Source organism: Mycteria americana, chromosome 23 (genome assembly GCF_035582795.1).
Source record: "Mycteria americana isolate JAX WOST 10 ecotype Jacksonville Zoo and Gardens chromosome 23, USCA_MyAme_1.0, whole genome shotgun sequence".
Lineage (NCBI taxonomy): Eukaryota > Metazoa > Chordata > Aves > Ciconiiformes > Ciconiidae > Mycteria > Mycteria americana.
In genome coordinates, this window is record NC_134387.1 from 7,248,391 (window position 1) to 7,276,162 (window position 27,772).

General features: G+C 61.2%; 1 protein-coding gene across 3 annotated transcripts; it reads left to right on the forward strand.

Annotated features, from left to right (window-relative positions):
- The first annotated feature begins 1,104 nt into the window (after nt 1-1,104).
- Nucleotides 1,105-26,055, forward strand: TACC1 (transforming acidic coiled-coil containing protein 1). 3 transcript variants are annotated; one of them, XM_075523686.1, is made up of 13 exons: nt 1,105-1,396; nt 2,095-2,210; nt 10,077-11,133; nt 15,664-15,724; nt 16,290-16,488; nt 18,163-18,218; nt 20,635-20,769; nt 20,990-21,066; nt 21,511-21,554; nt 21,656-21,816; nt 22,408-22,514; nt 23,131-23,251; nt 23,751-26,055. In XM_075523686.1, the coding sequence occupies exons 1-13, from the start codon at nt 1,251-1,253 to the stop codon at nt 23,817-23,819; spliced, it is 2,349 nt and encodes a 782-aa protein (XP_075379801.1). In that variant the 5' UTR covers nt 1,105-1,250; the 3' UTR covers nt 23,820-26,055. The 3 variants fall into 3 exon arrangements, with proteins under 3 accessions (XP_075379801.1, XP_075379803.1, XP_075379802.1); XM_075523687.1 differs by lacking the exon at nt 1,105-1,396 and adding an exon at nt 1,651-1,798; XM_075523688.1 differs by lacking the exons at nt 2,095-2,210; nt 10,077-11,133 and having other exon boundaries at nt 1,109-1,396.
- The last annotated feature ends 1,717 nt before the right edge of the window (nt 26,056-27,772 follow it).

Below are 27,772 nucleotides of genomic sequence, written 5' to 3' on the forward strand. Positions count from 1 at the left end.
ATCGCGCTTCTTCGCAATGGGCCGGGCTGGTTTTGCAGCAGGATGGTTGTCTGCCCTTTCCCAGGTCATCCCTGCCGCCAAGAATGGTGCAAGCTAGCCCGGGGCTCCGGGGAGCTGCGGGCTCTGTGGCAGCAACTGTCCAGAGCCGGTAATGCTGCTGCCTGTAACAGATCTGCTGCCCAAGCCCCGGACGTTCCTCTCGGTGCTTCGGACACTGCACGGCATCAGTAACGTTATGCTCCTCTCTCTAGCGAGCGTGTGGGAGGTAATGAATTTGGGAGCGGGAACCCTCGTTGGGGGGAAGACTCCCGAGGGAGGCCAGCATGGCAGTGTTTCTTTCTGCAGGGACTGTTGGCTGTTATTTTTAAACAACAATAGTTTAATAAATAAATAAACTTGCTGCCACGGCAGGATCTAGCATCAGCCGGGGCCGTTGAAGTCGGTATTTCCTTGGAAAATGGAAGGGGCAGGTGTTTCCCTCCCGCCGCGTCGGGCTCCCGGCACCGACCCGCCCGCCTGGCTCGGGCAGCCCCCGCCGCGGGAGGGAGCCGTCCCGGGGGGCCGCTCCCCGCCAGCGTGGGAGGAATCTGCCGTCCCGCCGGCTGGGGCAGGGCGCAGGTGCAGCCCCGTAAATGTGGGATAAATCGGGGGGGCGGATCTGGTTTCACAGCCCCTGCCCCCTTGCCTGGGGGGTCCCTTCGGCGGGGGGGGGGAGGCAGGGCACAGCGCTGCGTCCCGGGGGGGCGACGGTGGCTTCGGGCTGGCGCCTGGCAGGGCGCTGGGGGCGACCGGCACCAGCCCGGGGGGGGGGGCGGTGCCGCGGCCCCGCGTTGGGGCAGAAAGAGGTGGATTTGAGAGTTTGCGCGGGGAGGGAGGAGAGTGAGGGAGGGGCGCGGCGGCGGCGGCAGCCGGGGAGCGGCCGGCCGGGCGGGGAGGGGGCTCGGGGGGGCTGCCCCGCATCCCGCACCCCGTCCCGCACCCCTCCCGCCGGCGGGCGCGTCCAGCGGAGGGAGCGGGCGGGCGGCGGGGCCGGGGGGGGCTCCCGCGGGCCGGGCCCTCCCGGCCGGGCGGCGCCGGGGGGCGGCGGGGGCGGGCGCTCTCCCTGCCGGCGAGTAGCGCGGCCCGGGGGAGGCCCCTGGCGCTGGCGGCGGAGCGGCGGCGGGGGCGGCGCGGCCGCAGTGAGCCCGGCGGGGAGCGGAGCGGCGCGGAGCGGCGGGGAGCGGAGCGGGGAGCGGCGCTCCGGCGGGCCGATGGCGTTCAGCGCCTGGCAGATCCTCTCGCCGGTGCAGTGGGCCCGGTGGACCTGGTCGGCGGTGCGGGGCGGGGGCGGCCCCGAGGCGGAGGACGGCGGGGCGGAGGAGGACTCGCCGGCGGAGGGCACGGCCCTCGGCTTCAGGCAAGTGACCCGCGTCCCCTGCCCCTGCCCCGAGTCCGCCGTCCCGCGGACGCGTTGCCCCCGGGCGCGGCGTGCGGGGCTGCCAGCGCGTCCTGGCCGCGGGCGCTGCCCGTCCCGTCTCCCCCCCCCTCCCCCCCCGCCGCTGCCCGCTCGCTGCCCGCTCGCTGCCTGGCGTCCGCTTGGCTGCCGGGGGGGCCGCAGCCTGCGCCGCGCCGCGGGGAGGGGGCCGAGGCTGCGGCCGAGCCGGAGCCGCCGGGCCGAGCCGGAGCCGCCGGGCCGAGCCGGGCGCTGCTGCCCCGGCGAGATGCTGGCGGGCCCAAGGCGGGAGCACCGAGCCTCGCTCCCCAGACTCGCTCCGCAGCGGCGGGGGAAGGTGCCGAGGGGGCCGCCGTGTCCTTGGAGGTCCGTGGTGGATGCTCCGACAGCTTGGGAAAGAGCCGACAGAAGCAATCCCCGAGGCTCGGCCACGACGAGGGCTGGGGGGGCGCGGGGGGATGCCCGTGATGTTGTTTCACCTGCTCTCCCTTTTTGCCTTTGCTAGCGTGTCCAGCTGGACAGGAGAGAGCGGCCACTGCAAGATGCCCACGGCCGGCCGGCCCGGCCCCGGAGCCGGTCTGGCTGGATGTGTAGGCAGTGTGGAGGATTTCAGAGCTAGCCTTGAAAGCGGTAATTCCTCACTCTTTTCCCCCCCTCGGCAGCTCGGACTCCGAAGGTAATTTTGAGACCCCTGAAGCAGAAACGCCGACCCGCTCGCCACTAAAGGAGTTCTGCGAGCCGCCGCCGGGATCGCCGGAGCCTGAGGCCGGGACCCAAGGTAAAGAGCCAGCGTGCACCTTCTGCTTTTCGGCTCTCTGCTCCGGATGCGGAAAGGCAGGGTGGGGTCAAGGAGGAGAAGTTGCTTGTTTTGAATAATGCCTGCCACATTTTTTGTGGTTAATGGCCTGGATGGTTCAAATGCCAGTACTCGGGGCTGTGCGCTCTGCAAAGGGCTATTCTCTCGCTTGAGTGAAACGTTGATTTTATTGAATGGCTTTGGAGGGAGGGGGCTGCACTGCAGGCTCAGAAGAGTCAGTTTGCCCCCCTTGGCTCATGCCTACGCAGTGCAAAATTATCATTGTGCTGTTTTGCAACCACCGGTCGCACCCTCCTGCTGTCCCCGAGCCGGGGAGGGAGCGAGAGGCTGCAGGAGGCAGAGCTCTGCACGTTGGGTTGCGTGAGCTCCCGAGCCGGGCTGAGGCTGCACCCAGGGATGCAGAGGCTGCAGCCAGGATGGACTGATCAAGAGGAGTGAGGATGTTGTTGAATCATATGGTCAGTTAAACTGCCCTCTGCCACTTCCCAGCAGACTGCGCAGCGCTGGGGGCTGCCTCTCGTCGCTGCCCGCCGCGGAGAGCGGGCTGCTGGCTGGTGGGAGCCGACCCACGTGCCCCGCATGCTGCTCGCCCTTGGCTCTTGCACAGGAGCTGATGTGGTGCCAGGTTTGTGTCCTCCCCCCGGCCGGTTGGTGGTGGAGGTTTGTTGCACGGGTCTCTCTTCCCTGGAGTTAGCGGCTAGGTGTCTTTGCTGCGTAGCTGCCGTTAAAGATGCAAAAACTTGACGCTGCTAAACCCCATATCTGGAGAAATTGTGAGGGATCTGCTGAAAACGCAGGGGGTTTCCATTGCCGGCGGGGTCCCGTGCTGTTGCTGGTTTGTCCTTGCGTCTCACGCCGGCTGCTGCTCCTCTGAGCACGGCTCCCCATTAACCCTTGGCCTTTTGGGGACCAGCTCCCCCCTGTCATCATACCCTTCTCTCCGGGGCGAATTGCGGTTGGTGTCTGTGACTGAGCTTGGTGTTTATGTTTGGTTTTGTGCTGCCAGGAGGAGGCTTTGAAGCTCCGGCACCTCTGCAACAACCGCTGGAGGTTATCGGGGCAGGGGCAAGGAGGAGACTTCCCCTTTCATCTGCTCTCTCAGCAGAGCAGGGTGACTGGGCAATGTCAGGACGTCTGTGAGCCCCCGGGGCTGTCTGCAGGAGGGCAGCCTCTCCGGGCCGCGGGGCAGCGCACGGGGGGCCGGGAGGTCCCGGACGGGGCATCCTGAGCATCCTCTGCCCTCTCTTGCCCAAATGCCTCTCGCTGCTGCAGGGCCCCTGGTATGGGACTTGCAATATTGTGCTTTTCTTGAAGGCTCGCAACCGCAGGCTGGCAGCTTACTGCTCAGCTGGGTTTCAGAGCGTGCCAGCTCGAACCAGACCCTGGGTCCTCTCCGTGCAGGAGCCCAAGTACTGCGTGACCTTGGCAGTAACAGGGTGCTGTGGCTCTCCATCTCCTGCGGTGTTGTTTCGCTGTTGGGATGGATCTGGGTGCCCATCCATCCCCGTGGAAGACGCAGGCTTGTTTGCCTTGATGGAGAGAGCGCTTGGTTCATGCTTCCGATAATCGCTAATGTCTGGGGAGGGGGAGAGGGGAGATTAAGGCTTTCCTAGCAGGTATGAGGATCTTTTCTGCCGAAGCTTCCGCTCAGAGAAGCGCGTTGCCTCAGACTCCAAGGAGTCACCGTCCCCAAGGTGCCCCTGTGTCCCTGCGTGCTGGCATGAGCAGTTCCTCGGGGCCAGCCCGGCACAGCAGCGAGGGAGCCGGCTGCTCCCGGCGCCCGCGCACAAAGGTCGCAGTGTTGCGAGGCCGAGGGGATGATCTCTGGCAAAAGCTGTTTTTCCGCGCTGGCTTGCGGAGAGTGGGATGTTGGAGGCAGCAGGGCCAAACCCGCTGTGTGGTGCAGCCAGCTCCATCCCTTCCCTGCCAGGGGCTTCGGGTGCATCTCCTCAGTGCCTGTGAAATGGTGGAGGGAAGGGATTACCCAGGCGTGGTTGTGAGTTTGCGGTGTGCAGAAGGCATTCTGGGATGTTAAATCACTGTACCTTAGGTAATCTGTACGTTAAGCCCTCATCTTCGCAATGCTGCTTTGCGCCCTTCCGTCTGGCTGCAGCTCAGGAGCAGCGGCGGTAATAAATGCTGCGATCAGGAGGCAATCCAGCGTAATGGCTGCTTGTCAGTACTGAAACTGCCGAGCTGTCGTGTGCGGCGAGAGCCGCTGCCCTGCAGTCGTTGGGGAATAGCCGCTGCCAATGCTTGCGTGCACCTGGGCCGGCGCCGGGGGGACGGCTGCACGAGCCCAGACCTGCGGCCAGGCCCACGGACGGGCACGGCCTCTCCCGGGCTCGGGGGGACCGGCAGGAACAGACACTCGTCTGTCTTACAGCCGCAGTCTCACCCTTACTTGGGAATAGATAGGGTTAGGAAACTCGTAAGACAGAAGCTGTGACGCCGGGGGCTGGCTGCTCCCCGCACAGCTGAGAGGTGGCCTGGATGCTTTAAACCCTGTTCTCGGGGACAAAAATTCAGCTGGTCCCATTGCCCCGGGGAGCGGGGGCTTTATGCCCAGGTTAGGCTTTATGCCCATTCAGGATCCCCCAGACAGTTTTCCTCTTGCTGCCTCGGACGGTGGAGGCTGTAATTCTGTCCCATTCTTGCTGAAGTTATCGTCAGTCATCTGCCAGAAGAAGATATTCTGTGCAAGGAAATGAGCAGAAGCAACAAATATGGAACCGTCAGTGATGGGAGCAGGCTCATTGGCTTTTACTGCTGTTACCCTGATGCAGGGCACGTGTTTTCCGGTGCGTTAGTGGCAGCATCGTTTGCCGGTATGCTAATTCTTAACAGAATAGATTTAAAAATAGATCAACGTCTGTTAAACAAAAGCGGAAAGCCAAAAGAGGAAAGAAGTCGTTAGCTACGTAAGCCTAAGCTGAATGTACCGGCCAGATATCCTGTGCTCAGCCTGTGTGTGAGTGAGCTGGGAAGGGGAGAAATGCGTGACTCACGCTGTGCACAAAGCGTGAGCCAAATCAAAGGCTGCAGATAGTGGAGGGGTTGTTCTCGCCGGCGTTTGGCATTCAGGGCTGTGCCGAGGATCATTGCTGCTTCACTTGGTTGCTGTATGTGGGATGAAAAGGGCGCGGAGCCTTTGCGTCGCAGCACTGCTGCTGCCAAGTTTTTCTGATTCATTTAAGGGAGCGAGGGATGGCATGTAGGAAAGCTGTTTAGTTAGCTGGTGTTTGTGTTTAATTTCGGCCTAAGGAAGACAGGCGTAACGACTATAATGCACACGCACAAAGTGCCTATTACGGTGGTGCCAGACTGTCCTGTCTGTACATTTTTCTATAGAGAGTATAAAATCTCCATTTTCACTTTGTAATATCCCCTCCACGTACGCTGGCCGGACCAGAAGCAGGTTTGCACTCTGTGCACAGCCGGTACAGCTGCTGTTTTCAGGGATCCAGAGTGCCTTTATTGGATCTGTGTTTGGGATGGGTCCTGGAGTCACTGAGCACGCCTTGCTGCTGGCAGTATCCGCTTTTGTGCTGGGACTGCAGTGTGCCCACCTGCAGGGCACAGCGCCGGAGGTGAAACGGGAGAGCTCGGGGTCACCTTTTGGAGACGCTGCTGAAAGGCACCTGCTGGGACGCCTGCGAGAGGAGCTGGTCCGAGGGGGAGAGCCGTGCGCGGTGGGTCAGCCTGCACGGCAGCCTGGCTGCCAGGCTGCCTTCTCCCGGGCTCCCGTGGGGCGGTCAGCACAGTTTCGGCCCAAAAGGAGGGTTAGGGCAGCGAGACGGCTGGCCAGGCAGCCGGGCTGGGGAGGCACTGGCTGTTTCTGCAGGCTGGTTTCCCTGGCAGGAGACGTGAGCAGAGGGAGCGCGCGCTGAGCCGGCGCGGTGGCTCTCCAACGTGACTGCACGGGGGTGGCGGGGAGCTGCGCTCGCTTCGGGATGTAAATGCCTGCAGAGGCTGTGGAGGAACAGGGAGAGCCATGCGCGGCTCGCCGGGGTTGGGAAGGGCTCCCTGGGGAACAGGCAGTGCTGCACCGAGGTTATCACGATGCTCGTACCCAGCAGAGCCGGGAAGCTGGGGGGACCGGAGCGCAGACCTCGGCTCTTCCCAAGCGCCCTTCGGGTCACTGGTTTCTGCATCCTGTGTAATTGTTCCCGCAGGAACGCGCGCTCCGGTCGTTTGGCAGCTGATGGGAGGCTGCGTTGGAGGCAGAGGAAATGCGCGGGGGGGGGAGGAACCGCAGCTGCGTGGCTGGGGCCGGAGGGGCTTGGGGCCAGGCTGTGCCCCCCAGCCCTTGCTGGGCAGAGGACCCGTGTGGGGTGGCTTTGCCTGGGATGCCATCACCTTTGGGACTGCTTTACGGGGGGGGGGGGGGTTGTCCCGCTCTGGTCAGCGGGCAGGAGGGGCAGGGGCTGGCTCTCCATCCCTGCGAGAAGCAGCTGAAGCGCTGGATGGTGCCCTGGGAGCAGCCGTGGCGCTGGCAGGTGCCTGTGGCGAGGGCTCTGCCCCGCAAACCATCGCGCTCTTCACCCCGGCAGCGCTCTCCGGAGAATTAATTGACATTGTAGCTTTGCCTGCCTTTGTCCTCTGTATGGAGCGATCTTGGTGCCAACGTGAGCCTGTTCTGGGGCGGCCGCAGCCCCCGAGGCTGTGGTCCCCCGGGGAGGTGAATAGCTCAGCTCAAGCAGGGCTTGAAAATGGGGCCTCTGGGGCATTGCGTGAGCCTTCGGGGAGGGCAGGGATGGGGTTCTTGCGGCAGAGGTGGGCAGGCTCCTTGCCACCCCTTCAGCTCTCGTCCCTTCCTCTCGGTTCCCTTGGGCTGTTGCTCGGACGCAGTGCTGAGCGTGGCTGTTAACACTCGCACAGGGGATTAATACCTGCCTCGTAGCCAGAGAAGGGGGGGAAAAAACCCCAGATCTTGCAGGAGGGACGGTCCTACTTCAGAAGATGGCCAAAATCGCTGGCAAGCTCCTTCACCCGCACCTTCTGTCTCCCAGTGTATTCCAGTTCCTCAGCCTCTCCGACTGGCTGAGCGGGCAGGCTGTGCTGCAGGCCGGGGGGAGCGGAGCAGCTGAGCTGTCTCGGGTGCAGAAAATGAGTGAATCACACAATTGTAAGACCTGGGCGGGTGGTTCTCGTAATTTTTGTGAAGAAATGGTTGTTCTGAGCGACGGTCCCATGCGCCATCCCTTCTTCTCTCCCCACCCTGCAGACATCCACGGCAAGGAGGAGAGGTGGTTTGCGTGCTGCCTGCTTGTTATTCAAGAAGTAATTACTCATTGCTTGGGTTAAAAACCAGGATGGGCTCATGTCTGTGAGAACGGCGGCTGCAAAACCTTCCGGTGGGAATGTAAAATGCATTTAAAAGGTGCCTTTTGCCCTGACTTTGAAGTCTGTTCTTCTATTCAGGGCTGTCTCAGTGAGGTTTAAAACATCTGAGCAACACAGCAAGTGTAATAAAGTTTTCTTAGGGGTCTGTTAAGGAGGTTTTCCTGGTTCCTAGTGATGGAAAGGCCTGGCAGGCGCTGCCTCAGAGTGTTTTCTGGCTGCACTCCAAGTACGTTTCCACTGCATTTGTGTTTACTGATGCGTTTTCTGGGGCAGCAAGGCAACGTCTGTTTGGAGGGAGCTTTTCTGCAGTCGGAAGGAGCTTTTTTGCAGTCTCAGGGAGCACACAGCCCCTCATGATTCATTTCCATGGCTTTTAGCATCCTGGAGATCAATTATGCAAACCACGAGCCATCAGTTGAGTCAGGGTTGTTGGCTCGGTGTCCTGGATTAGCCCGGGGACCAGATATTTGCCTGATTCACTTTTTTTTTTCTGCCAGCCTGTGACTCGCTTGGTCACCAGCAAACGTGAGCTGGTTGCAAATGCCCCGCGATAGGAACAGCCTTTCTGGGGAGACGCGCTCGGGGCTGCGGGTGCGTGTGGGGCTGCAGGAGCTTGTCGTTGGCATCCCCCGGCCAAACCTCCTCCCTGCAAAACGAGGGCACGCTCGACGTGACTCCCCTCTGCGCTGTCACCTGTGTGCCAGGGCAGGGTTGCAGCAGCGCAGAGGGACAGGCAGGTTTCCCCGGCGCAAGCTCTGCATCTCCCGTGCTGCTGTTCCAGCCAGGTTTTCAAACCAGTTCAGTCCTTGGGTGAGCACTGGTTTTGTTCTGCCCTCGGAGGACCTGGCTGGGCTGCGTCTACCCAGAAAGGCGCCAGCGAGAGCTGCGGGTCCTGCGCGCTCCCCGATGGGTGCTGAGCACCCCGGCATCCCGTTCTGCCTTATCCCAGGAGCCTGTGCAATTGTCCCTGGTTGAGATGCGGGAGAAGAGGTGCAGATGAGCCGAGCGGAGGTGACGCCGGCTGTTCTCTTGTGCCGTCTCACGCCTGTGCCGAGGTCCCGGCTCTGGGTGCTTGGTGGGTGTAGCTTTCAGGATGCCTCGGTAGATAAGGAGCTTCCCCATCCCCTGACAGCAAAGAGAAGATTAAATAGTAAAAGGATTTAGGGGAAGGGATTGGAGTAATAGTGATTAAGTCATGGATCAGGATTTGTGATTTAAGGAACTCTGACAGCAGCGTGGTGAGCCTGGTATAAATGCACAGGCAGGGTTTCTGCAGACAGAGGTGCAGGCAGGACGGAAACGGCGGGCAGGCGCGGTGCTGAGCAGAGCAGCTCCCAGCGCCTGCGCCCCGCTCCCAGCAGGCCCTTTCCTGCGGGCTCGCCGCTCTTTGGGGGTCTCATTGCTCTGCTGTGCCCCCCTTCCCCCCGCCCCATCACCAAATGCACGCAGGGTTTTTGCTCTCCTGGCACTTTGGCTCCTCGCATTTATGCATTGCAGTGACAGTTTGTGAGCGCCGACCGCGTGCGGCTGCTGTACCTGGAGCTCGTGGTTTACAGGGGACTCTCCCGATGGCCGCGTGTCTTTGGCGGTGGCGGAGCCGTGCCCTGGTGCGGACAAGGACTGTCCGTACCGCGTGGCAGCCCCGCGCTGGGCGCCCGTCGGGACTGCTGAGGCTCTTGCAGGAGAGCGAGGGCTGGGGTGCCGGGGGAGAGCAGAAATGCTGTCAAACCCGCTCCCGCACCTTGGGATGCGGCGGCCAAATTCTGGGGAGCAGTTTGCGTCGGGCAGCTTCCCTCTGCCCGCTGCACATCCAGCTCCGCAGCCCTGGCACCGGCCACCTGCGGGGGGCTGACCCCCAAATCCCCTCTGCAGCCTGTTACGTGCTTATTCATTAAGCACAGCGTCCCGTTCCCGTTCGCCCCAGGACCTGCCTAGTCACGTTTTGTGGTGTTTTCTCATGTTGTACTTCCCTGAATTCCTCTCGGTAGTTTTTACTCTCCGCCCAGGTGAGCGGTGACTCCCTGTCCCTGCCATTCCCACTCGGATGCGAGTGTTCCTGCCCTGGGAGCAGCCGCCCCGCGGTCGGTCCCGGCCGGTGTCTGGCCCTCGGGAGCCTCGCTGGGCTTTGCAAAACCCCTCTGGTGCTGCCGCTACCCCGGGTGGGAGCAAGCGGTGGGGAGAGGAAAGGCATAAATGGAGATGCTGGTAGGTCTGGCACAGACAACGCCTCCCCGCAGGGGCTCGCCCTTGGCGTACAACTTAGGTACATTTTCTCCGCTGTGTTCACAGGCTTCAAATTTTACAGACAGTGCTTGAAGCCGGGGTTACGCAGTCGTTCTGGCAGGTGGGCAGGCTGAGCTTTGGGTCAGTGGGTGCCCCATAAAATCTGAGCCTGCAGCAGCTGTGGGGAGGGGAGAGGAACCCCTCTGGAAGGGGGTGCACGGCAGGCGGGGCTTTAACCGGCTCCTTTTATCTTTTCAGAACCAAGTGGCCATGGTGACCTGCTGGTAGGGGAAGCCCGCCAGGACAGCTCGCCTGGGAAGCACCCCAAAGATGAGGCTCAACTGGAGATCGGAGCCACTAAAGCCAACTCGGATACTAAAGGGGAATCCAACCCCGAAGACTCGTCCCTGACGCAGCCGCCGGCTGAAACCCAGCCCCCGGCTGCGCTGGGAAGCGGGGCTGACGCTGGCTGCGCCGCTGTGCCCGCTGCAGAGCTGGCCCCCGTGCCCCATGCGGGCAGAGCCGCCCGGGAGCGGGTCATGTCGGGAGAGGACGCGGCAGACGCCAGCACGGGGCTGGTGGAGCCGAAGGCTGACGCCCTGGCCCAGGAGCGCTCGCCCAGCCGGGGCCAGCTCGGGAAAGGGAGAACACCTTTGCTGGGGAGTAAAACGGAAGAAACCACAGAGGAGACCCCAGTGCCCCAAGCATCCTACCAGTTCGACCCCGAGCAGTACGACGAGAGTGTAAACCCCCCGGCAGCCCCACACGGCCTCCCCCATCCCGGCGGCAGCCCCGGTGAGCTGGGGGGGGACCCGGCCCTGGAGCCCAAAGAGCAGGTCCCGAAACCCGAGGTTGATTGTACAGAGGGGGGAGAGAGCACGGAGGCCAGGAGAGCTGCGCCCAGGAAAGGCAGCAGGATCCCGGCCAGCAAGCTGACGCCGAAGAGACACCGAGAGCCCCCCAAGAAACCAGCTGAGGATGCGGAGAGGGGTCCCACAGAGCCGCCGCCTCCCTGGGGCTCCCCCCGGCTGGGTCCTGTGCCCTGGGACAGCCCGGGTCTCAACCCCTTTGGTGGCAGCTCAGCGCTGCAAAACTCGCCGACTCTCCCCAAGGGCTCTTACCAGTTTGATCCCAATAATTTTGACTCCGTGGACCCTTTTAAGCCCACCAAGACCCTCGCCAGCACCGCCGCCGACTCCTGCCCCACTGCTGATAACAGCCTCAACCAGCTCCTCGAGTCTCAGACGCTGGAGGTGCAGGACGATCTCGTGAAAGGCAGAGACTCCCCAAAGAAGCCCAAGTCGCGCCTGATAACGTGAGTGCCGGCGCGCGCGGAGCGGGCGGCCGGCTGGGGGCTGGCAGCTCCCTCCGTTCCCCCGCGTGCGGGCAGAGAGCGGCGGTGGCGGCGGTGATGGTGCTCCTGCCCCCGAGCCTTCTGAGCGAGCCCCAGGTGCCAGCGTGCACCTCGGGTTCTGCTGCCGCCCCGGTTTTATCCGCCCCTTGTCCCGGCAGAGGGGCAGCTCCCCTCTCCCTGCCGGCACTGCGGTCGCTCAGGAGCGGATGGGAGGAGAGGGACGGGTGTCGCGGTGCAGTGCCGGTGCCCCGGGTCCCAGACAAAGCGGGGAGGGCTGGGTCGGGACCCGCTTCGCAGGATCACCTCTTTGGAAATCCCCTCGGGGCTCCAGCTCGTGGGGTCGAGGTGCTGTAGGGTTGTGGAGTCAGAGCAAACGGAGGCTTGAGCCTGCAGGGTTTGCCAAGCGCGCTCGAGGGTTTGTAGGTCTTCTGGAGCTTGCGAATGCAGCTCTGGTTAATCAGATGCTGCTGGGACGTTTTGTGAGCTGCCACTGAATTTCCTGTTTTATAACGGGGAAGAGAATAGAGGTTAAACAGGCAGATTGTTTGTTGCTTTTATCACATCTGCACAGGCGGTAGGGAGCTTGCTGTCCCTTGCTGAACTATTTAAGTGCATATTTAGTTCCTGAACTGTGCTATTTAAAACCCCCATGTAAATGGTGACGCTTCGTAGTGCCTCCTGGGAATGCAGACAGCCTTAGCCTCCTCCTCTGGGAGCAGGTTTAATGGCTAAACCTTGCTCTTTTCTTGGTATTTCACCTGTTGTATCACAAATGTCCTCCAGCCTGTGTCTGGGCAGTGCTGAAGTCTCAGCCTGACGTTTAAGATAGCTGCTGCTGAGCCGGGCCTGGCTGTGCCTGCCCTCCCTCCGCAGGGTCTCTGAGCAGGCAAGGGAAGCAGAGCGGATATTGCACGAGGGAATAATTGCCTGGCCCATTTTGGGTCCTTCCACTGTAATTTGTGATGGCGCTTAACACAGGTAATTGGAACCAGTTGAAAGCAAAAGCAAGAAATAAGCTTAAAAGGGGAAGTTTTAGGAGCACAGAGTTTGTGGCTGATTTGGCAGTAAAACCAAAACAAGCTGTCACTCTGCTAATGGATTCTCCAGTGGGAACACTAGAGAGTGGGTTTTTACAGAGAGAGCAGGTAAAACTCAGCAGGCAAAAATAAGGGTATGTTGGGTGGTTTTCTCTTAGAAATACTTTGCAGAGAGTTGATATGGATTTTTTTAAGAGTTGGCGTTCCCGAGCGTGACCGCGGGCGAGCAGGAGCTGGCAGTGAGGAGAAGCACCGGGAATTTTCAGGCTCCCTCTCCATCACCTCGGAGCAGCCCGTGCTGCGCCGGGCACTCGCCTCCCCCAGCAGCGGGATTTGTGGTTGAATTTCATCCTGCTGCTGCGAATAGCAAATGCAGAATCAGAGCACCTTTCATCTGGGTGTTCCTTGCAAAAGACAGAGCTGGGCAACTCACTGTGCTTCTCCAGATGAGAGTTAATATCCCGGTCTTTTCACACGCTCTTCTTCTCTCCATCTGTCTGTCTCTCTCCCTGTCCATGCTTTGGTGCATCAGGACTACTGAACAAGTGAAATTTCTCTGTTTTCTGTTGTAAGTACTCTCTTCTGTATTTCTTTCTTCTTTTCCTTTGCTGGTTTCTGTCCTCTCTCTCTGGGTGTGTGCTGGCCCCACTCGTCTCCACGGCATGCAGGCTCCTTCTTGCCCTTTGACTCCTGCTCTCCGCTGTCTGATCTGTGTCCCGCACCCCACAGGCCGGGTCCCGGGGCAGCTTGGCCTGGTGGGTGCCCGGGGGCGAGGGAGGAGCGGAGAGCGGCACCGGAGGCGTGCGCCTGTGCTTGCTCTCGCAGCGTGAGCGTGCCGGCTCGCAACGCCCTTTAGCCACGTACAAGCCCTCGAAACCAGTGCGTCGGCTATCGGAGGGGGAGCAGGTTTCTGTGCGGTCCCGGTCCCTGCAAAGATGGGCAGAATTTAGCCCTGAAGATGAGGGTATCTTTTACCCCCCTCCCATGCAAAACCACCGGGAAGGCAGCTGCTGTAGAGGGGTGGGGGGAAAGCATCAGCTGGGAGGCGAGGGAGTCGGGGGGCTATCTCCTCTGGCTCCGGGACGTGTCGGTCTCAGGGGAGCTTTGCCATCGCAGCCGGCTCCAAACCGGGCTCTCTTTAGATCTTTGGTGGCTGCCAGAGCTGATTTGCTTGCGGCTCTACCCTGAAGCATCCCTCCTGTGCCCAAAGCCGGGGCGGTGGAGCTGGTCTGTGAGCTCCTGGGATGGGTTAGAAAGCACGGCTCGAGTAAAGCAGCCTTCATTCGCTGCCTGGCGACCTGTGCTGCCGCAGCGGGGCCGTGCTGTACCCCCGGCACGAGCCGCGCTGCGGTGGGACACCGGTGAAATGCCGAGCGCCCTGTGCTGTGCCCGGGGTTTGCTGCTGCCCTGCGCTTCCATCCCGCGGGCAGGGCACGCAGAGGGACTGGGGTTACCCCCAGTTGGTCTTCCGGCGATGCTCGGTGTCTCTTGCAGCTTGTCAGCCCCCCCCGGACCCTCTGGGCTCGTCTGGGCTCTGCTCTCACGCGAGGGGAGTCCGAGGAAGGAGCGTGCTGGGCTTAGTTCCTGATCTTATGTCATCCGTCCCAATGCCCTTCTTGTCCGCTTAGTGCTGCCTGCCATACGCACGAACAGAATTAGAGCTGGGCTCAAGCACTGACATCTGCGTCTCGGCCGAGAACTGATCTGCCTTTTTACAGCGCGATGTCGAACAGTGGATGTCTGTCTCGTAATGCGGGACCTGCAGCCCGGCGGGTCTGCCCACGCGCCAGGCAGGCACGCAGGCAGCGCTGCCCGCGTTTGGGTTTATCCAGCTGTAAACGCTGGTAACCCCTGCGTGGGCGGCTGCGCGCGTCCGGGCCTCGGGGGCTGTGGGGCAGAGCTGGGGCCGTCTGCCTGGGCGGTCTTCTCCCCGTTTTCCCCATCCCCTTAAATTACCGAGCTGTTATCTTGGTGTTGGTGTGGGAGATCAAACCAGCTACCAGACGGTGTGACAACGCCGGCCCCAGGAGATGGTGCAGAGCAGAGAGGTGGATAAGGACACGGCGAGCTGCAGTTTAGCTGCTCACATTAGGGCGTGATGGAGAAAAACAGCCAAGAGCTATTTTTTCAGTCTGACCCAGGTGTGCACGTTAGCGTGCAAATAAAATTTCCGTGTGCCGTGCCACGTTGCTCGTTGTGCTCTGCTGGCGCACGTGCGTGATGGGACGGGGAGGCTGGAGCGAAGCGGGGGGGCGATTCTTTAGACCTCGGTACGGCTCGCTGCAGTCCTGCTCGAGCCCAATCCTGCCCGTGTCCTTGTGGGGCGGGGAGTGCTGAGTCTGGAGGTGGAGATCTCTCCCCACATATCCGAAGTGGGCTGTCACACTCCAGCTTAGCGAGCGTCTGTCTTCTGGGGGTTCGGGCATGGCAGCGAGCCGGGGGAGATTGCTAAACGTGGAGCGGTGAGATGCAGGAGGAGAGCTCGTGCTCTCCTTCGCGTGCCAGAGGCGAGTGCCGGGAAGCATGTCATCTCATCGCTGACTCCCTCGGCCCCGCGGGCTTCGGTGACGTGGACCCAGCGCTGCTGGGGCTGGTCCGCAACTGTCCCTCCACTGCCTCGAGCCGATTCAAGATGCTGACGCCCGGTGTGTCAGGATGCGGCCGTGCCTGCAGTCCTGTGCAGCCAGGCTCCGGGATGGTGCGTTTTGAGGGACACAGGACAAAGTCCCAGGGAGAGCTGCCTCGCTGGAGGGCATCCAGCCACGGGACGCCTGCAAGAGCAGCCTGAGCTCAACCTTCTCCCATCTGCAGAGCCCTTCTCCTTGGGGCAGTGTTTGCATCTGGCGGAGGGAGCGTTCGAGGCACAGCGGATTGCCCTGGAGCTCTCCCACAAGCAAAGCGGAGCTCTCCAACCAGCAGCCCTCCGCCCCGGCCGTGCGGGTCTGACTCATGTGGGAGACACGCGGATGCTGCGGAGATGTCCCGGACAAACCTCCAGCTGCAGGGACAGGGCGTGAGACGGCCTGGAAATGGTTCCTTTCTGCAGAAAATCAACGTGCGCTCAGACCTCGGGATGCTGTCACGCTGGATGCACAGGGCGAGGGTGCAGCAAGGGAAATCTTTCTTTGCCGGCTCCTTGGTGTTTGCCTCTCTGGCCGTCAGTACCTCGGGGTCCTTTCTCTGATCCTTCCCTTCAACAGGAATAAACACCTCAAGGACAAACCCAATTGCTCTGTAGTCGTGTGTTTTGTTCGCTTGTTCCTTCTGTTCGTTCCAGAACTTGCTCTGCCTCGATATTTCACTGGTGAGTGGGGCTGCTGGCACGCGGCGGGGTGCAATGCTAGCGCTGGGGCTGCCTCCCCTTGCTTGGGCTGTCTCGCACGCGCCCCCGCCCCCTCCCCATGCAGCCCACGCGAGCCCGTGCCTCAGCCCTCCGCTTCTCTCTCCCCTGCAGGAGCGGCTGCAAGGTGAAGCCGTACGAGACGCAGTCCCTGGTCCTGGACGTTTGCGCTCAGGTACGTGGGATCCGACCCCGGGAGCTGCTGGCTGGGTGCAGGGCGCTCGGGTGGCCCGGACGGCGGCCTGGGGGGAGCTGGGCTGGTGAGCTTTGGGCTGGCGTGTGCCTGCAGCAATGCCTGACCAAAGGGCCGGCTCCCTGAAAGCAGCAGCTCCCGGCCGTGAGGAGAACATCTTCCCCGTGGCAGTTCCTGGGGCGAAGGGAGGGAGGAGAGCTGTGCTTGGTGAGCCTGTCCCGTGGGGGGTTCCTGGCCAGTAAACGCGCTCTGTTTTCCACGTGGTTCGTTAGGGACCGTGTGCGTGCCGTATCTTAGCCCTGTCCCCAGCGTGGGCCAGAGCAAAGCACCGAGCTCTGCGGTCGCGTTAATGGATTTTGCGTGTTAATCGCTTCTGTCCCCGGCACCATGTGTTTCCTTCTGCCAAAACCTGCTGAGGAGCTGGTGGGGAGCAGCTTGTTGGTGGATGCTAAGCCTCCCGTGCTTTCCACGGACTGTCCAGCAACCTGGCTGCCTGATCCCCACGGATTAGCTCAGTCCTGCTTAACCGCATGCCTTGATCCTGCAGGATGAAGGAGCGTTGATCTCAGAAATCCCAGATATTGCAAATCGGGATGGACATGCCACTGATGAGGAGAAGCTGGCCTCCACCACCTCCGCACAGAAACCGGCCGGGCTGGAGAAGAAGGGCGAGCCAGAAGATGACCTGGAGTACTTTGAGTGCTCGAACGTTCCCGTGCCGGTGGCGAAGCACGGCGTGGAGGCAGGTAAGGAGCGTCCCCACTGCCTCTGGCTCTGGAGATGTGCCGTGCCTGCACCCAGGCAATCTGCAGCCGCTGGCAATGAACTGGTGCTGTTGAGGCAATGCAGCTTCATCACAGTTTGTTTACGCTGCCAGGGCTAAAGGCTGCCGCAAGTTATAACGAAACCTCCGATTATTTATCTGCACTATTCCCGTTATGGAAAAATCATGGCACAGGCTGTCTTTAGACTCTCTCGGTACGGAGCGCTCTCCCCACGGCCCCCGTGGCACTGCGGTAGGGCATGGCTCGGGCTGGCGAGGCTCCCTGCCCGCAGCACACGCTGCCCCGCAGCCGTGCTGCGAGTGCCCTCCTGAAAGCAGTGTTCACCGGGGAGCTGAGCCGAGGGCTGAGCCGAGCCGTCGCGTGCCGTTCAGCCGGGGTGCTCCCAGCGCACGCCCTGCCTCCCCGGTTGCAGGGTGCCCTGCTCAAAGCCTGTGCCCGGAGCAGAGCTGCCGGGACTCGGTGGCTCAGCACAAGGGCTGTGGTTGATGGAGATCTCCTGTCGCTACAGAAGACCTCTGCTAATGCTCCCAGTGGCATTTTGCTGTCAGTCTCCTATGTAATTAGCCTCTCTGACCAATCCATTAGAAAAAATAATTAAAAGCCAGGCAACGTGACAATTAATCAATAGCAAAGTTATAGGTGCAAGCAGGAGAAATCACCGCACGGAAGGTTTGCAGCTCTCCCCTGGGCCGGTACCCAGTAATCATTTCTCCTGAATGCTGTGCAGAGCTGCAGGCTCTCGGGAGAGAACGGGCCTTTGTCTCTAAAGGGAGGAAGAATTTGATAGTCAGCGGAGAGGCTGGGAGGTTTTATTTATTGCTGCCTGTCTCGGAGGGCCAGGCAGGGGTGCTCGGGCTCGGTGGTGCCGGCTGCGGGGGACGGTGCCGTGAGCTGTGCAAGCAGCCGCTGACCAGGGCACAGGGATAAATGGGGGGAAACACTAGGAAATCTGCAGTCACAGGCGTTACGTTGCCTCCTTCCTTTCCTAGCTGGGCTCTAGCAAGACTTTTTTTCTCTGCCCGGTTAACACATGAATAGCCAGTCATGTCTGCAGTTGCTTGAGCGAGGTTCATAAATTACCTCCCACGCTACGTGAGATGGCAGGGGGTCCCGCAGACGGGAGGAGACGGCTTTTATCTTCTCTCCGCTGCTGTTAAGAATAGCAGGGGCCATGTGCAGCTCCTTTGGAGGGTGTTGGGCCCAGTTGGCGTGGGCTGAGGCTTGCGCTATTCGGAGCGGCCCGAGCAGCTGGGCTTCATCCCAGGGATACATCCTGCCCGCGCCGGCCAGCGAAGTGCAGAACGACCCCTGCCTCTTCGTTCCTCCTCCTCGGCCCCTCGCCGTCCCGGGGAAGGGCTGGCGCGGGTGGCAGCTGTGGGGACACGGGCACGGGGCTGAACTGCCACCAGAGGGGAGTGTTGGTTTCGACTCCAGGGAGTGCAGGAGGCGAGGCGGGCAGGGATGCGGGATGCGTCCTCCCGGCAAGGGCAAGAGCTGGGGGCAAAGAAGCCTTTTGGGAGGGGAAGCTCAGGGGATGTAGAGACTCGGGGCACCCCTCTGCGTCCCAGCAAATCTGCACGTGCCGCCAGGGTCTTGTCTCCAGGTAGCTAACAGGTCGTGTTTCCTCGTCTTTAGGTTTTGAAAAGGAGATCTCCAAGCAGGTGGAAAAGGATGGGCCTGGCATCTTCCCCGTGAGTGCCTCTTGCTTCCTCCTCCCTCGCCCGCAGGGAGGCTCGGGGCAGCTGTGCCAGCGTGGCACCGGCGCGGCCGTGCCGGCGGCGGCACGCGGCTCGGCGGGGCGGTGGGGCTGCGGAAGGGCTCATCCTCCTGCGCCGCAGCTGCTGCCTGCCCCGCCGTGCAGAGGGGTGGGGGGAAGCTGCAGCAAACGTTGCTGCTAATCCCAGAAGTGCTACCAAAACCTCTCTGAAAGGAGTTTCTCTGGGAGATAAAATTCTTGAAAAGCCCACGCAGGGTCTTGATAAAAATAGCGGTGATTTCCCGGCAGGCCAGGAGGAGCCTGGCAGAGGACGGCTCCCTCCCGGGTGGGCGCTGCTGCTCGTGGGTGGGAGGGAGAGATGCTGGGGATGGAGCAGGGCTGGTGAGGAGCCAGGGCTGCGGCCGTGGGAAGGCAACGAGAGCAAACGCTGCGTTTGGAAGCGGCTGAATGACAGTGAAAGGGCAGAGGAGATCACGGGAAGGGCTGAGCCGCAGGACAGGGGCTGCGCCTCACGTGGAGGCGACCAGGGCTGGCCCTGACGGCCGGTTGGTGCCTGTGCCTTCTACGAGGGATCCTCACATGCTGCTTTCAGGAAGGCAGCTGACAGCAGAGACGGGGATTAATGAAAACAGCCCCGGCTCTGCAGCCACCAGTGACCCTGGCACCCCGGCAGTGGCACATCTGCACGGGGACACCCTCGATGTGCCCCAAGGAGCCATCGGAGTGGCCCCGAGACCCCTCCGCTGCAGGGGGGACCCCGTGCCAGCTTAGCCGCCCCTGGCCAAAGCTGTTCGAGGTGGCAAGCAGATGACAATGAGATTAGCAACATCAGCAAAATTAGCTTCTCTGAGACAGATTTAACTATGCTAAGCCCCACAAGGACATTAGGCAAAGTGAACCTTTCTGTTTGGCGCTGGGGAGAGCGTGGGCAGACTCTGCTCCTGCAGACGAGCCGGGGTCATCCCAAAACCACGGTGCGGGAGGATTTGCTGTGGGGCAGGCAGTGGGCAGAGGTACTTGCAGGTGTTCAGGTGCACGCCTGCTTTTGGGAGATGCTGTGGGAGGCTGCTGCCAAAACCACACAGGGCTGAACCTCCCCAGCGTCAGGCTGCCCGGAGCCAAACCTGCGACGGGGGTGGCTCCTGCCACCGGCCATCGCTTGCCCGCTATGGGCAGCAGAGCTGTGAGAGCCTGTGAAGGACTCGGTCGTGCTTGAACCTGGGCAGCGGTCAAAGCGCAGGGGAGGAGGAGGGGAGAGAAGTGCTTCAGTGCTCTCGTTTCCAAAACACAGCAAGAGCAGGCTGCCTCCTCTGAAGCACTTCTCTATTTATGGCCTGGCAGCCGGTTCCCAAGGAGATGGCTGCACAGGGCTGTCACTTGGGCTGGGATGATAAAAGGAGGAACAGGCGGCGGTGTAAGCCTCTGTTTGAAGGAATGCTTTTCTGGAGGCCTTTCAGATTGCAGGACCCCCCTGATGGAAGGGATGGGGCCGGCATCCAGGCAGGACTCGGCGCCTGGGTCACGGGGCTGAGCTTCCCCCCCGGTTTGGTTCCCTGCAGCTGCAGCACTGGTGGAAAGGAGCTGGGCTCTGGGGGGAGAAAGGAGTGAGCGATGGGGGTACCACCACCTCGTCCCTCATAGGAGCACCCGTAATGGAAACAGGAGGGTGCCGGGAGCCCTGCGTTAGCGTCTCCGATTTCGGAGCTCTCCCGGACAGCTGGGGCACTGTGGGGTGGGGGGGGGCTCTCCTTCAGGCAGGGGAGCGGGAGCGGCCTCAGAGCTGGGTCAGCGGGACCCTGCTCTGCAGGGAGGTGAAGCCTGCTCCCCCCTCCAGCTCCCTTGTGCGTTCGGGGCGATCAGCAAGGCCCAGCAAACGTCCCTGCAGCTGCTGGCAGCAATTTGGATGTGTCGGCTGCAGTGACATCTCCACCTGACCGGGAGGTGACAGAGACAGGCGACCCGGACCCTCGCAGACGCCCCGCGTGTGGCTTACAGTCAGCAAAGACCCTCCAGGCTGGCGACGGTTTAAAACCAGCCCTGGGGAGCGCGAAGGGATGTCGGGTGTGAGCACGTCTCTGCTCAGAGCTGGGTCTCCTTCCAAAATGGGCCCCTACTCTGTCTCCCTTTGGGATGCCAAGCCCCGGGGCAGCCCGCGGGTGTCCTACAGCCCAGCCCCAGCTCCCGGCAAGGGACTGGGCAGAAAGTGCTCTAAAATCCCCATATGGGCTCTGCCGGGTGTCTCTGATACCGGGCTCTGAGCTGGCAGCGCGTGCAGGTAGGGAGGTTCAGTGCCTGAACAGAGGCTGATAAAATGGGGAGAACACCCCAAGCAGGGGAGGCGGGGTGGAAAGAAAACCCACGCAGCGTCCCAGCTGGGTAACTCCCCCCAGGGCAATGCCGGGCTGTGCTCCATGGACAAGTCCCCCGCAGGCGTCACCAGCGTGAGCAGGAGCGAGAGTCCCCTGGACGGCATCTGCCTCAGTGAATCCGAGAAGACGGCCGTGCTCACGCTCATCAGAGAGGAGGTAACGGCTGGGGACCCTGTCCCCCCAGGGCACACCCCGGCGTGGCGGCCGCCCCGGGGCTGCCCCTCGCCGGACCCCGTCCTGGCCGCTGCTGCGGGGGGAAGCGGGGGGCAGCTCTGCTCTGCCGGGGGGGGTCTGGTCCCCTGCACATCACAGGCGCGGGACAGCAAGGGAAGCCACCCAGAGCGCGTCCCGAGGTCCTGTGTCTGCTGCAACCTAGATAATCACAAAGGAGATCGAAGCAAACGAGTGGAAGAAGAAATACGAAGAGAGCCGCCAGGAAGTCTTAGAGATGAGGTAAAAGCCTTCTCCTTGCGCGCTCGCCTGCCTGCTCCCCTGCACGGTGCGTCCTGCGCTCTGGGTGTTCCCCGTCGGGGGCTGGGTTAGCGGGGCCCTAATGGGATGATACGGCTCAGCTTCGTCAGGGTGGGACACGTTAGGAGCCGTGTACTCTTTGTGCTCGTGCTGTGTTGAGCCTGCCTGTTTCTTTGTTGCAGGAATAAAATCCCATTAGCTGTGCCGGCCCGAGCGGCAGCGGCCGGAGGGAGGTCTTAGCGTAGAGCGGCGACGATGGGCGTTGGAGCACCAACGGCTGGGGCTCTGCGGGCAGGCTGCTGCTTGGGCTGCCTCTGTGGCCTGGGGAAGGGGCGGCCCCGGGGCAGTTTGCTGCCAGCAGAGCTGTAGGTGTGTGTCTGCAAAACCTGCTGCCTCTTACCTGCTTTTTTTCTCCCTTCCTTCTAGGAAAATCGTGGCTGAGTATGAGAAGACCATTGCCCAGATGATAGGTAAGGCGCTGTCGCCTGGCCAGGCATGCGGGGCAGGGAGCTGGGTGCCGCAGTTGTCCCCGCTCGGTCACTGTGTCCCCGCTGTTTATTCTCCGTCACAGAAGATGAGCAGAGGACAAACATGACGTCTCAGAAGAACCTGCAGCAGCTCACGATGGAAAAGGACCAGGCTCTGGCAGACCTAAACTCAGTGGAGAGGTCCCTGTCGGATCTTTTCAGGAGATATGAAAACCTGAAGGGCGTCCTAGAAGGCTTTAAGAAGGTCCTTACCTTGGTTTCCTCTTTCTCCCTGCAGCCCTGGTCCCTGGGCGCAGAGTTCCCGTGCAGCATTGTCCCCACCTTGTCCCACGCAGCGTCGGCCCCACTTTGTCGTGTGCTGCAGCACCGTGGCTCTCCCGTCCCACACAGTGCTGCTTCAAATGCCCCGGCCCGTGCTCAGAGGGCTGCTCGCTTGCTTTCCTCTGCCCGCTTTCTGATAAACGAGCAAAGAGTCTTCCAAGTGCCAGGGAAGCCATCGTGGGGGGCCCGGTTCTCCGGCTCTTCTCCGCGCTCCTGCCCGGCGCTCTCCTGCTGAGCTGCCGGCAGCGGAGCGTCGTGCCCTGGCAGAGCTGCAGCCAAGGGAGGAGCAGGCGCCAGGGCAGCGTGCCCCGAGAAAGCCTCTCTCCAGCTACGCACCGCTTTTTCCATGCTGCCGAGCTGGATAAAGGGCTCCAGCATAAGGGAGAAGCTGATTCTCTTTAAAGCCTTTTTCTTTTACACACAGAACAGGATCTGTCATCCCACCAGACCGACATCTCTGTGCTCAGTCCCAATGCAGATGGATGTACTTTTTTTTTTTTTTCTTTTTTTCCAGAATGAAGAAGCTCTGAAGAAGTGTGCTCAAGATTATTTAACCCGGGTCAAGCAAGAAGAGCAGCGGTATCAGGCCCTGAAAGTCCACGCAGAAGAAAAATTAGACAAGTAAGGTCATACACGAGATTGCTGGGCATGCTGAGGAGCTTTCGGGGTGCTTAAAGCCCTTGTAGGGCAGCGTCTCCATTTGGCTTTCCTGAGGTTGGAAGGCAGGAGCTTATTGATGTGAAAAGCTGTCTTTTACAACAGGCTCAAGTGACTTAAAATGGCTGTAAGTAAGCCAGCACAAATCCCTGAATGGATTCTCTGATCTCTGCTTAGTTTTTTTTTAATGGAGAAACTGAGGCTCACGGTGTATTTACAGTCACTTAACAAGTTGCCACGTTTCAGAGGGCTCATGTTTGTGGTGTCCGAAGGAGTCGCGCAGCTACCGAGGCTCAGCTGATGAGCAGTAGCTCACCAACACATGGTAACCCTGAGTGAAGTGGGTGAGAAACTGGTTTAGCTTCGCTCTGAGAAAGGAGAGTTTCCATACAGGAGTTTGGAGGAGCTGAATTAATCCCACTTCATGCAGGTTTTCCGTATGGGAAAACCACCTCTGATGCATCCAGGCAAGCAGGAGCTGGGCTCTGCCGACGCCGCGGGGTCTAACGTTGTGCCGGGGGGCTCCTGCCCGCACCCAAAGACGTGACCACCGTCCCCTTCTCTCCAAACCCCACCGCAGAGCCAACGAGGAGATCGCCCAGGTGCGCACGAAGGCCAAAGCGGAGAGCGCGGCGCTGCACGCCGGGCTGCGCAAGGAGCAGATGAAGGTGGAGTCCCTGGAGAGAGCCCTCCAGCAGAAGGTAACGCACCCGCCCCGCCTCCTCTCTGTGAGCCACGCTGGCTTTGCTCTGGATTTCCAGGGCACCCTTTCGCCGCCCCGAGCATCCTGGGTGCGGCCGTGTCCTCTCGCAAGGAAGGAGATGCAAGCTCTGCCCAGGCGTAGGCGTGGCTGCGTGCGGTGGCCTGGCTGCCGGCGCGGGGCTGGCGTGCCTTTGGCCGTCGCGGAGCACGGCAGAGCTTGCTCACGTGTGCCCGCTGGCAGACGCGCGGGCTGAGCGGAGCGTGGTGGGCTGCAGCTGGGCAGCCGGGGGTCTCTGGGCAGCACCGGGGTCTGCTGGGGATGAGGAGGGGTGAGCCCAGGGGTCCCTGCAGCACCTGGGTGCTGCATGGAGGAGCTTTCCCAGGGGCAGGCGTAGGAGCTGGCTGCCCCTTCCTGCGCTGGCTCGGCGGCAGATGGGCCCGGGCATTATCCCCCATCTGTGCCGCCGCGGGGGTCTTCAAGGTCTGCTTTTCTTCCAGAACCAGGAGATCGAGGAGCTGACCAAGATCTGCGACGAGCTGATAGCGAAGCTGGGAAAGACAGACTGAGTCTCACTGCCCCTCGTCCAGCGCTCTGCACTTGGCCGCTTTTCTTGTAATGTCGAGCACCTTGCCTTATTACCCAGGAAAACCCCCCAGCAGAGAAGCACACGCGTCCAGCTGCCTGCTCCACTTGGCTGCCGGACCCCGCGGCCCCCCGTGCAGAGCCAGTCCCCACACCGTCCCTGTCTCTGTTTCCCAAGGGCTCTGGGGCTGGGTTCCCCGCGATCAGGCTGGGCGTGCGTGTCCCTCCTGGGGTCGGCAGCCAGCGGCCGCTGCGCCGTCCATCTGCACGGATGCCACCTCTCAGCTGGGAGGTGACACCCCGGGCTCTGTGCCCCTCGGCCGGGGGGGTCCAGTTGTGCCCCTCGTGCTCTGTCACTTACTGTCCTCACGTCTCCGTTGCACGGGTCCAGCCGCGTGGCAGGTCCTGCCCCGGGACGTGGGTGATGCCGGGGTTGGAGCTGCTGGCCCTTGCACTGGGGAAGGGGACCTGGCACACGGGTGCATGGGTGGGGAGGCAGCGAAGGGGCTCGGGGACCCCAGCACCCACCACCGGTGGTCTGAGGCCACCGGCGTGGATCCCCTGGCTGAAGCAGCCTCCCGGTAGATTGATTGGTTTTGGGAGAGGTGGTGGTGTTCAAGGGGCTGGTCCCGGTCTCTGGTACATGGGCGATACAGAGCACAGCTCATCCTTGTCCCTGGCTGTGCCAGCCTCGGAGGAAGGGAGCTGACGTCTCTGCGTTCGTGCACTTTATTAGCATTTCTGAGCACTCGGGCTCTCTGCTGACTTCTTCCAGTCGGGCACGGTCCTGCTGCACGTCTCGTTCCCCCGGGAGCACGGATACGGCCACTTAACCAGTAGTAACTTCAGTCCTCTCAAAGGAGAGCCCGGCCAAGGGGAGTGCAGGAGGCTTCTGTGGCCAAGAGGTGTTTGAGAAACGGGGGAGGTGCTGGTTCAGGAGAGCTGGGGCTTGTCCGTCCGTCCTCCCCGTGGCCGCCCTGCCCGCAGCCCGAGCGTCTCCTGAGGCTTGTTAACGTGGGGTTTCTAGTCCGCTTTAAAATGCACAAAGCCAAGCCCCTTGCCGTTGGCTCCCCACGCCGTAGTGCGGTTAGTTCCCCACTTTGGATGTTGCAGGAGGAGGGAAGCAAACCTGAACTACTTCGTGATTCTGCTGACTTAAGGCTCTTTTCCCCAGTCAGTACAGAAAGGCAAGGAGGAGTGCGGTACTGCCCTGGGTCTTGTGCTGCTGTCAAAAATGCCCTTACAGCACTGAATATTAAGAGAACCAAACAAAAGCCAGCCTTTACGGGCAAAGGCAGATCCAGACAGCAGTAAAATACACTTTGAAATCTGTCTGGATGCAGCCCAAAATCTGACTTTCCATGCAGGCAGGCTGCCTGCTCTGTTTCAGAGGTGTTTACTTTTCTGGACACGCCAAGCTCCAGCAGAATTGCTGAGGTTGCCTTTGCACTGTGCTGGGAACCGGGGGGCTTTGGGGTGATATAAAATGTTTAAATCCGTGTGTAGATCCCGTGCCTGCCCTCCTGGTAACGCCGTTGCACGAGCCAGCCTTGCCCGGAGAGTTTTGCCGCCGTGCAGGGCCGCGCTTTCCTGGCTGCACTGCCCGGGGTGCAGCGCTCGGCGGCTGCAGCAGCAACCGGTGGGGTGCCCGTGCCGCGGGCGGGGGTGTGCCGCGGGCGGGGGTGTGCCGTGGGTGCTGCCCCCAGGGTCAGTGCAGAACCCTCCCGTCCTGCAGAAAGCAGATCGATGGGGTCGGGCAATAGCTGCAGTGGTGGAGGATTCTCTACTATCGCCTTGAAGGGATAGTCGTAAAGCACCACATAAGGGAAATATTTGCTGTTTGGACTGTTTCCTACCCAGCCTAAGACGTTCACAAACCTTTTTGCTGCTACCTTTTTGTAAAAGAATCGAGCTGTTTTCCTTCTATTTTCTAATTCCCTGTGTTAAGCGTGGAGTGCAAACATCTGTTTAAATCGGAGCCATACACCTGATATATATTCTATTAGTAATATTATATATAGAGAGAATTTATTATACGCTTCAGCAGACAAAGATGCCAGCAGCCTGCCCTAGCACGCAGAGTCCGGGCCTCTTCACCGTGCTCCCAGTTAGACCAGCGAAGGGGCTGCTGGCTGTGCCGCGGGGAAGCCAGCGGCTGATGCCCCTCGGGGCTGTGCACCTGCGGCTGTAAGCTGAACGTTCACCCCTTTGCACAGCTGACAAAGAAAAAAAAATTTTTTTTTTTTTTTCTTTTCTCTTTTGTCCTCCCCACGTGTCCCTCTAACGGGCTGGTAGAAAAGCCCCTGTCAGATGATCTACGAGGACTGTTTCTGTTTGGACACTCAAAATGCCGGCCCCAGCCCGCTGGACCATGACTCCCCTTCCCTCCATTTCATCAGCATTTGGGTTTTGCAGATTAGCACCGCGCTCCTCCTCTCCTCGTACGTGTCCCGCTCCAGAACAGCTTTCCTGCCTGGAGGAGAGCGGCCCTGTCCAGGCTGCGGGTAGCTGGGCTTCGGCAGGGGGGCGGTGGCCCCCGGAAGGTGCCGCGGCTTTGGGCCTTCTGAGGGTCTGTGCAGGTAAACTGAAACCCTCGAGACCCAGGGCTTTCTTAGGGAGTTGGGTTTTTCTCTTTGCAACTGTTCAGAAGCGGAAGGGAGCAGGCCACCGGAGCAGCGTTGCGTGAGCTGTCGGAGCTCGTAAGAAGTCGATCTGGGGCTAGTTTCTGGTCTGGCACGCAGGTTCGCTGTCGTGCTCGTAGCGGTGCCCGAGGTCCCGGCACGAGGCTGATGGAAACAACGCGCAGGCGGCAGCTCCCAGGTAGGGACCGCAGGTCGCGGGCAGCCCTCGGCCTTGTGCTCTGCCCCGGGGACGCGCTGCCCGGGCTGCTGCCTCTGCGGGAGGTATACGTGCCCCGGGTTGTCTCTCTGAATGTTTACTTCCCACGTTGCCTGAAGGGATGAAGTTTGATTTCTGTGTTTGCTGTGGCCAGTGGGGATGATAAACTGTGCCTGGGCCAGGTTCGCTCATTCAAGGGGTCAGCTCCGAGGAGCAGAGCAACGGGCTCGGGGCGTTGGGCTCGCTGGGAGCCTGCCCTGAGCGTGTTTGAGTTTGGTCGCTCTTCAGGGGTGTTGTTCTGGCCCCAGAGGTGGCAGAGAATTGCAGAAGTTTTGATTTCGCGGCTCTCGGCACTGACCCAGAACCCCAGCCTGCGTAGAGCACGGCCGATGCTGCCGTCTTCCCTCTCCGGCAAAGAGGAGCCGCCTGGAAGGCCGGGCTGCCCGCAGAGCGGCTCCAGGGCGATATCCTCCCCGCTCCGGCAGCATCCTCCCCGCTCCGCTGCCTGCCATCTCCCGGGCCCACTTTCGCCGTCTCTCCCACCCAGTGCTGTTGCGTTCCTGTGCCTGTCAGCATGCACTTCCAGTCTGGGCAAAGAAGATTCCTAAGGAATGATTGATTAACTATAATATGGTTATAGTTACATAATATATAAATAGATATATAATGGTTATAGTTATATATAATAGAAGGCCTGTGTTTGTAACTGTAAACGGGCAGGACTGTTGCATCTCGCGTGCCGCTCTCCGGCGTGCAGAGCCGGCAGCAGCGCTGCGGCCGGGGCTGGCTCGGCCCCGGAGCTCCCGCTCGGCGAGGCTGCAGGGGCGCGGTGCCGGCGCTTGCTGCCGGTGGCGTGGGGCAGGAGGGGCGCGCAGCGACTCCCTCGTGCGTCTCGTAAAGACGAGGGCGTTCGACGCCGCCCCGCTGTCCCAGCCGAGACGCGTAACCAGCGCAGGGAAGCTCTGCAGATAGCCGTGCGTCGGGGTCGCAGCCTGGTTGTCTTTGTCGTCTTTTTCTTGCGGTAGAATTTAAATATCCCTTTCTGAGAGCGGCGGGTGCCTGCCCGTAAGCCGCTAGTGTTGCTGTTTGCAAGTGTGCA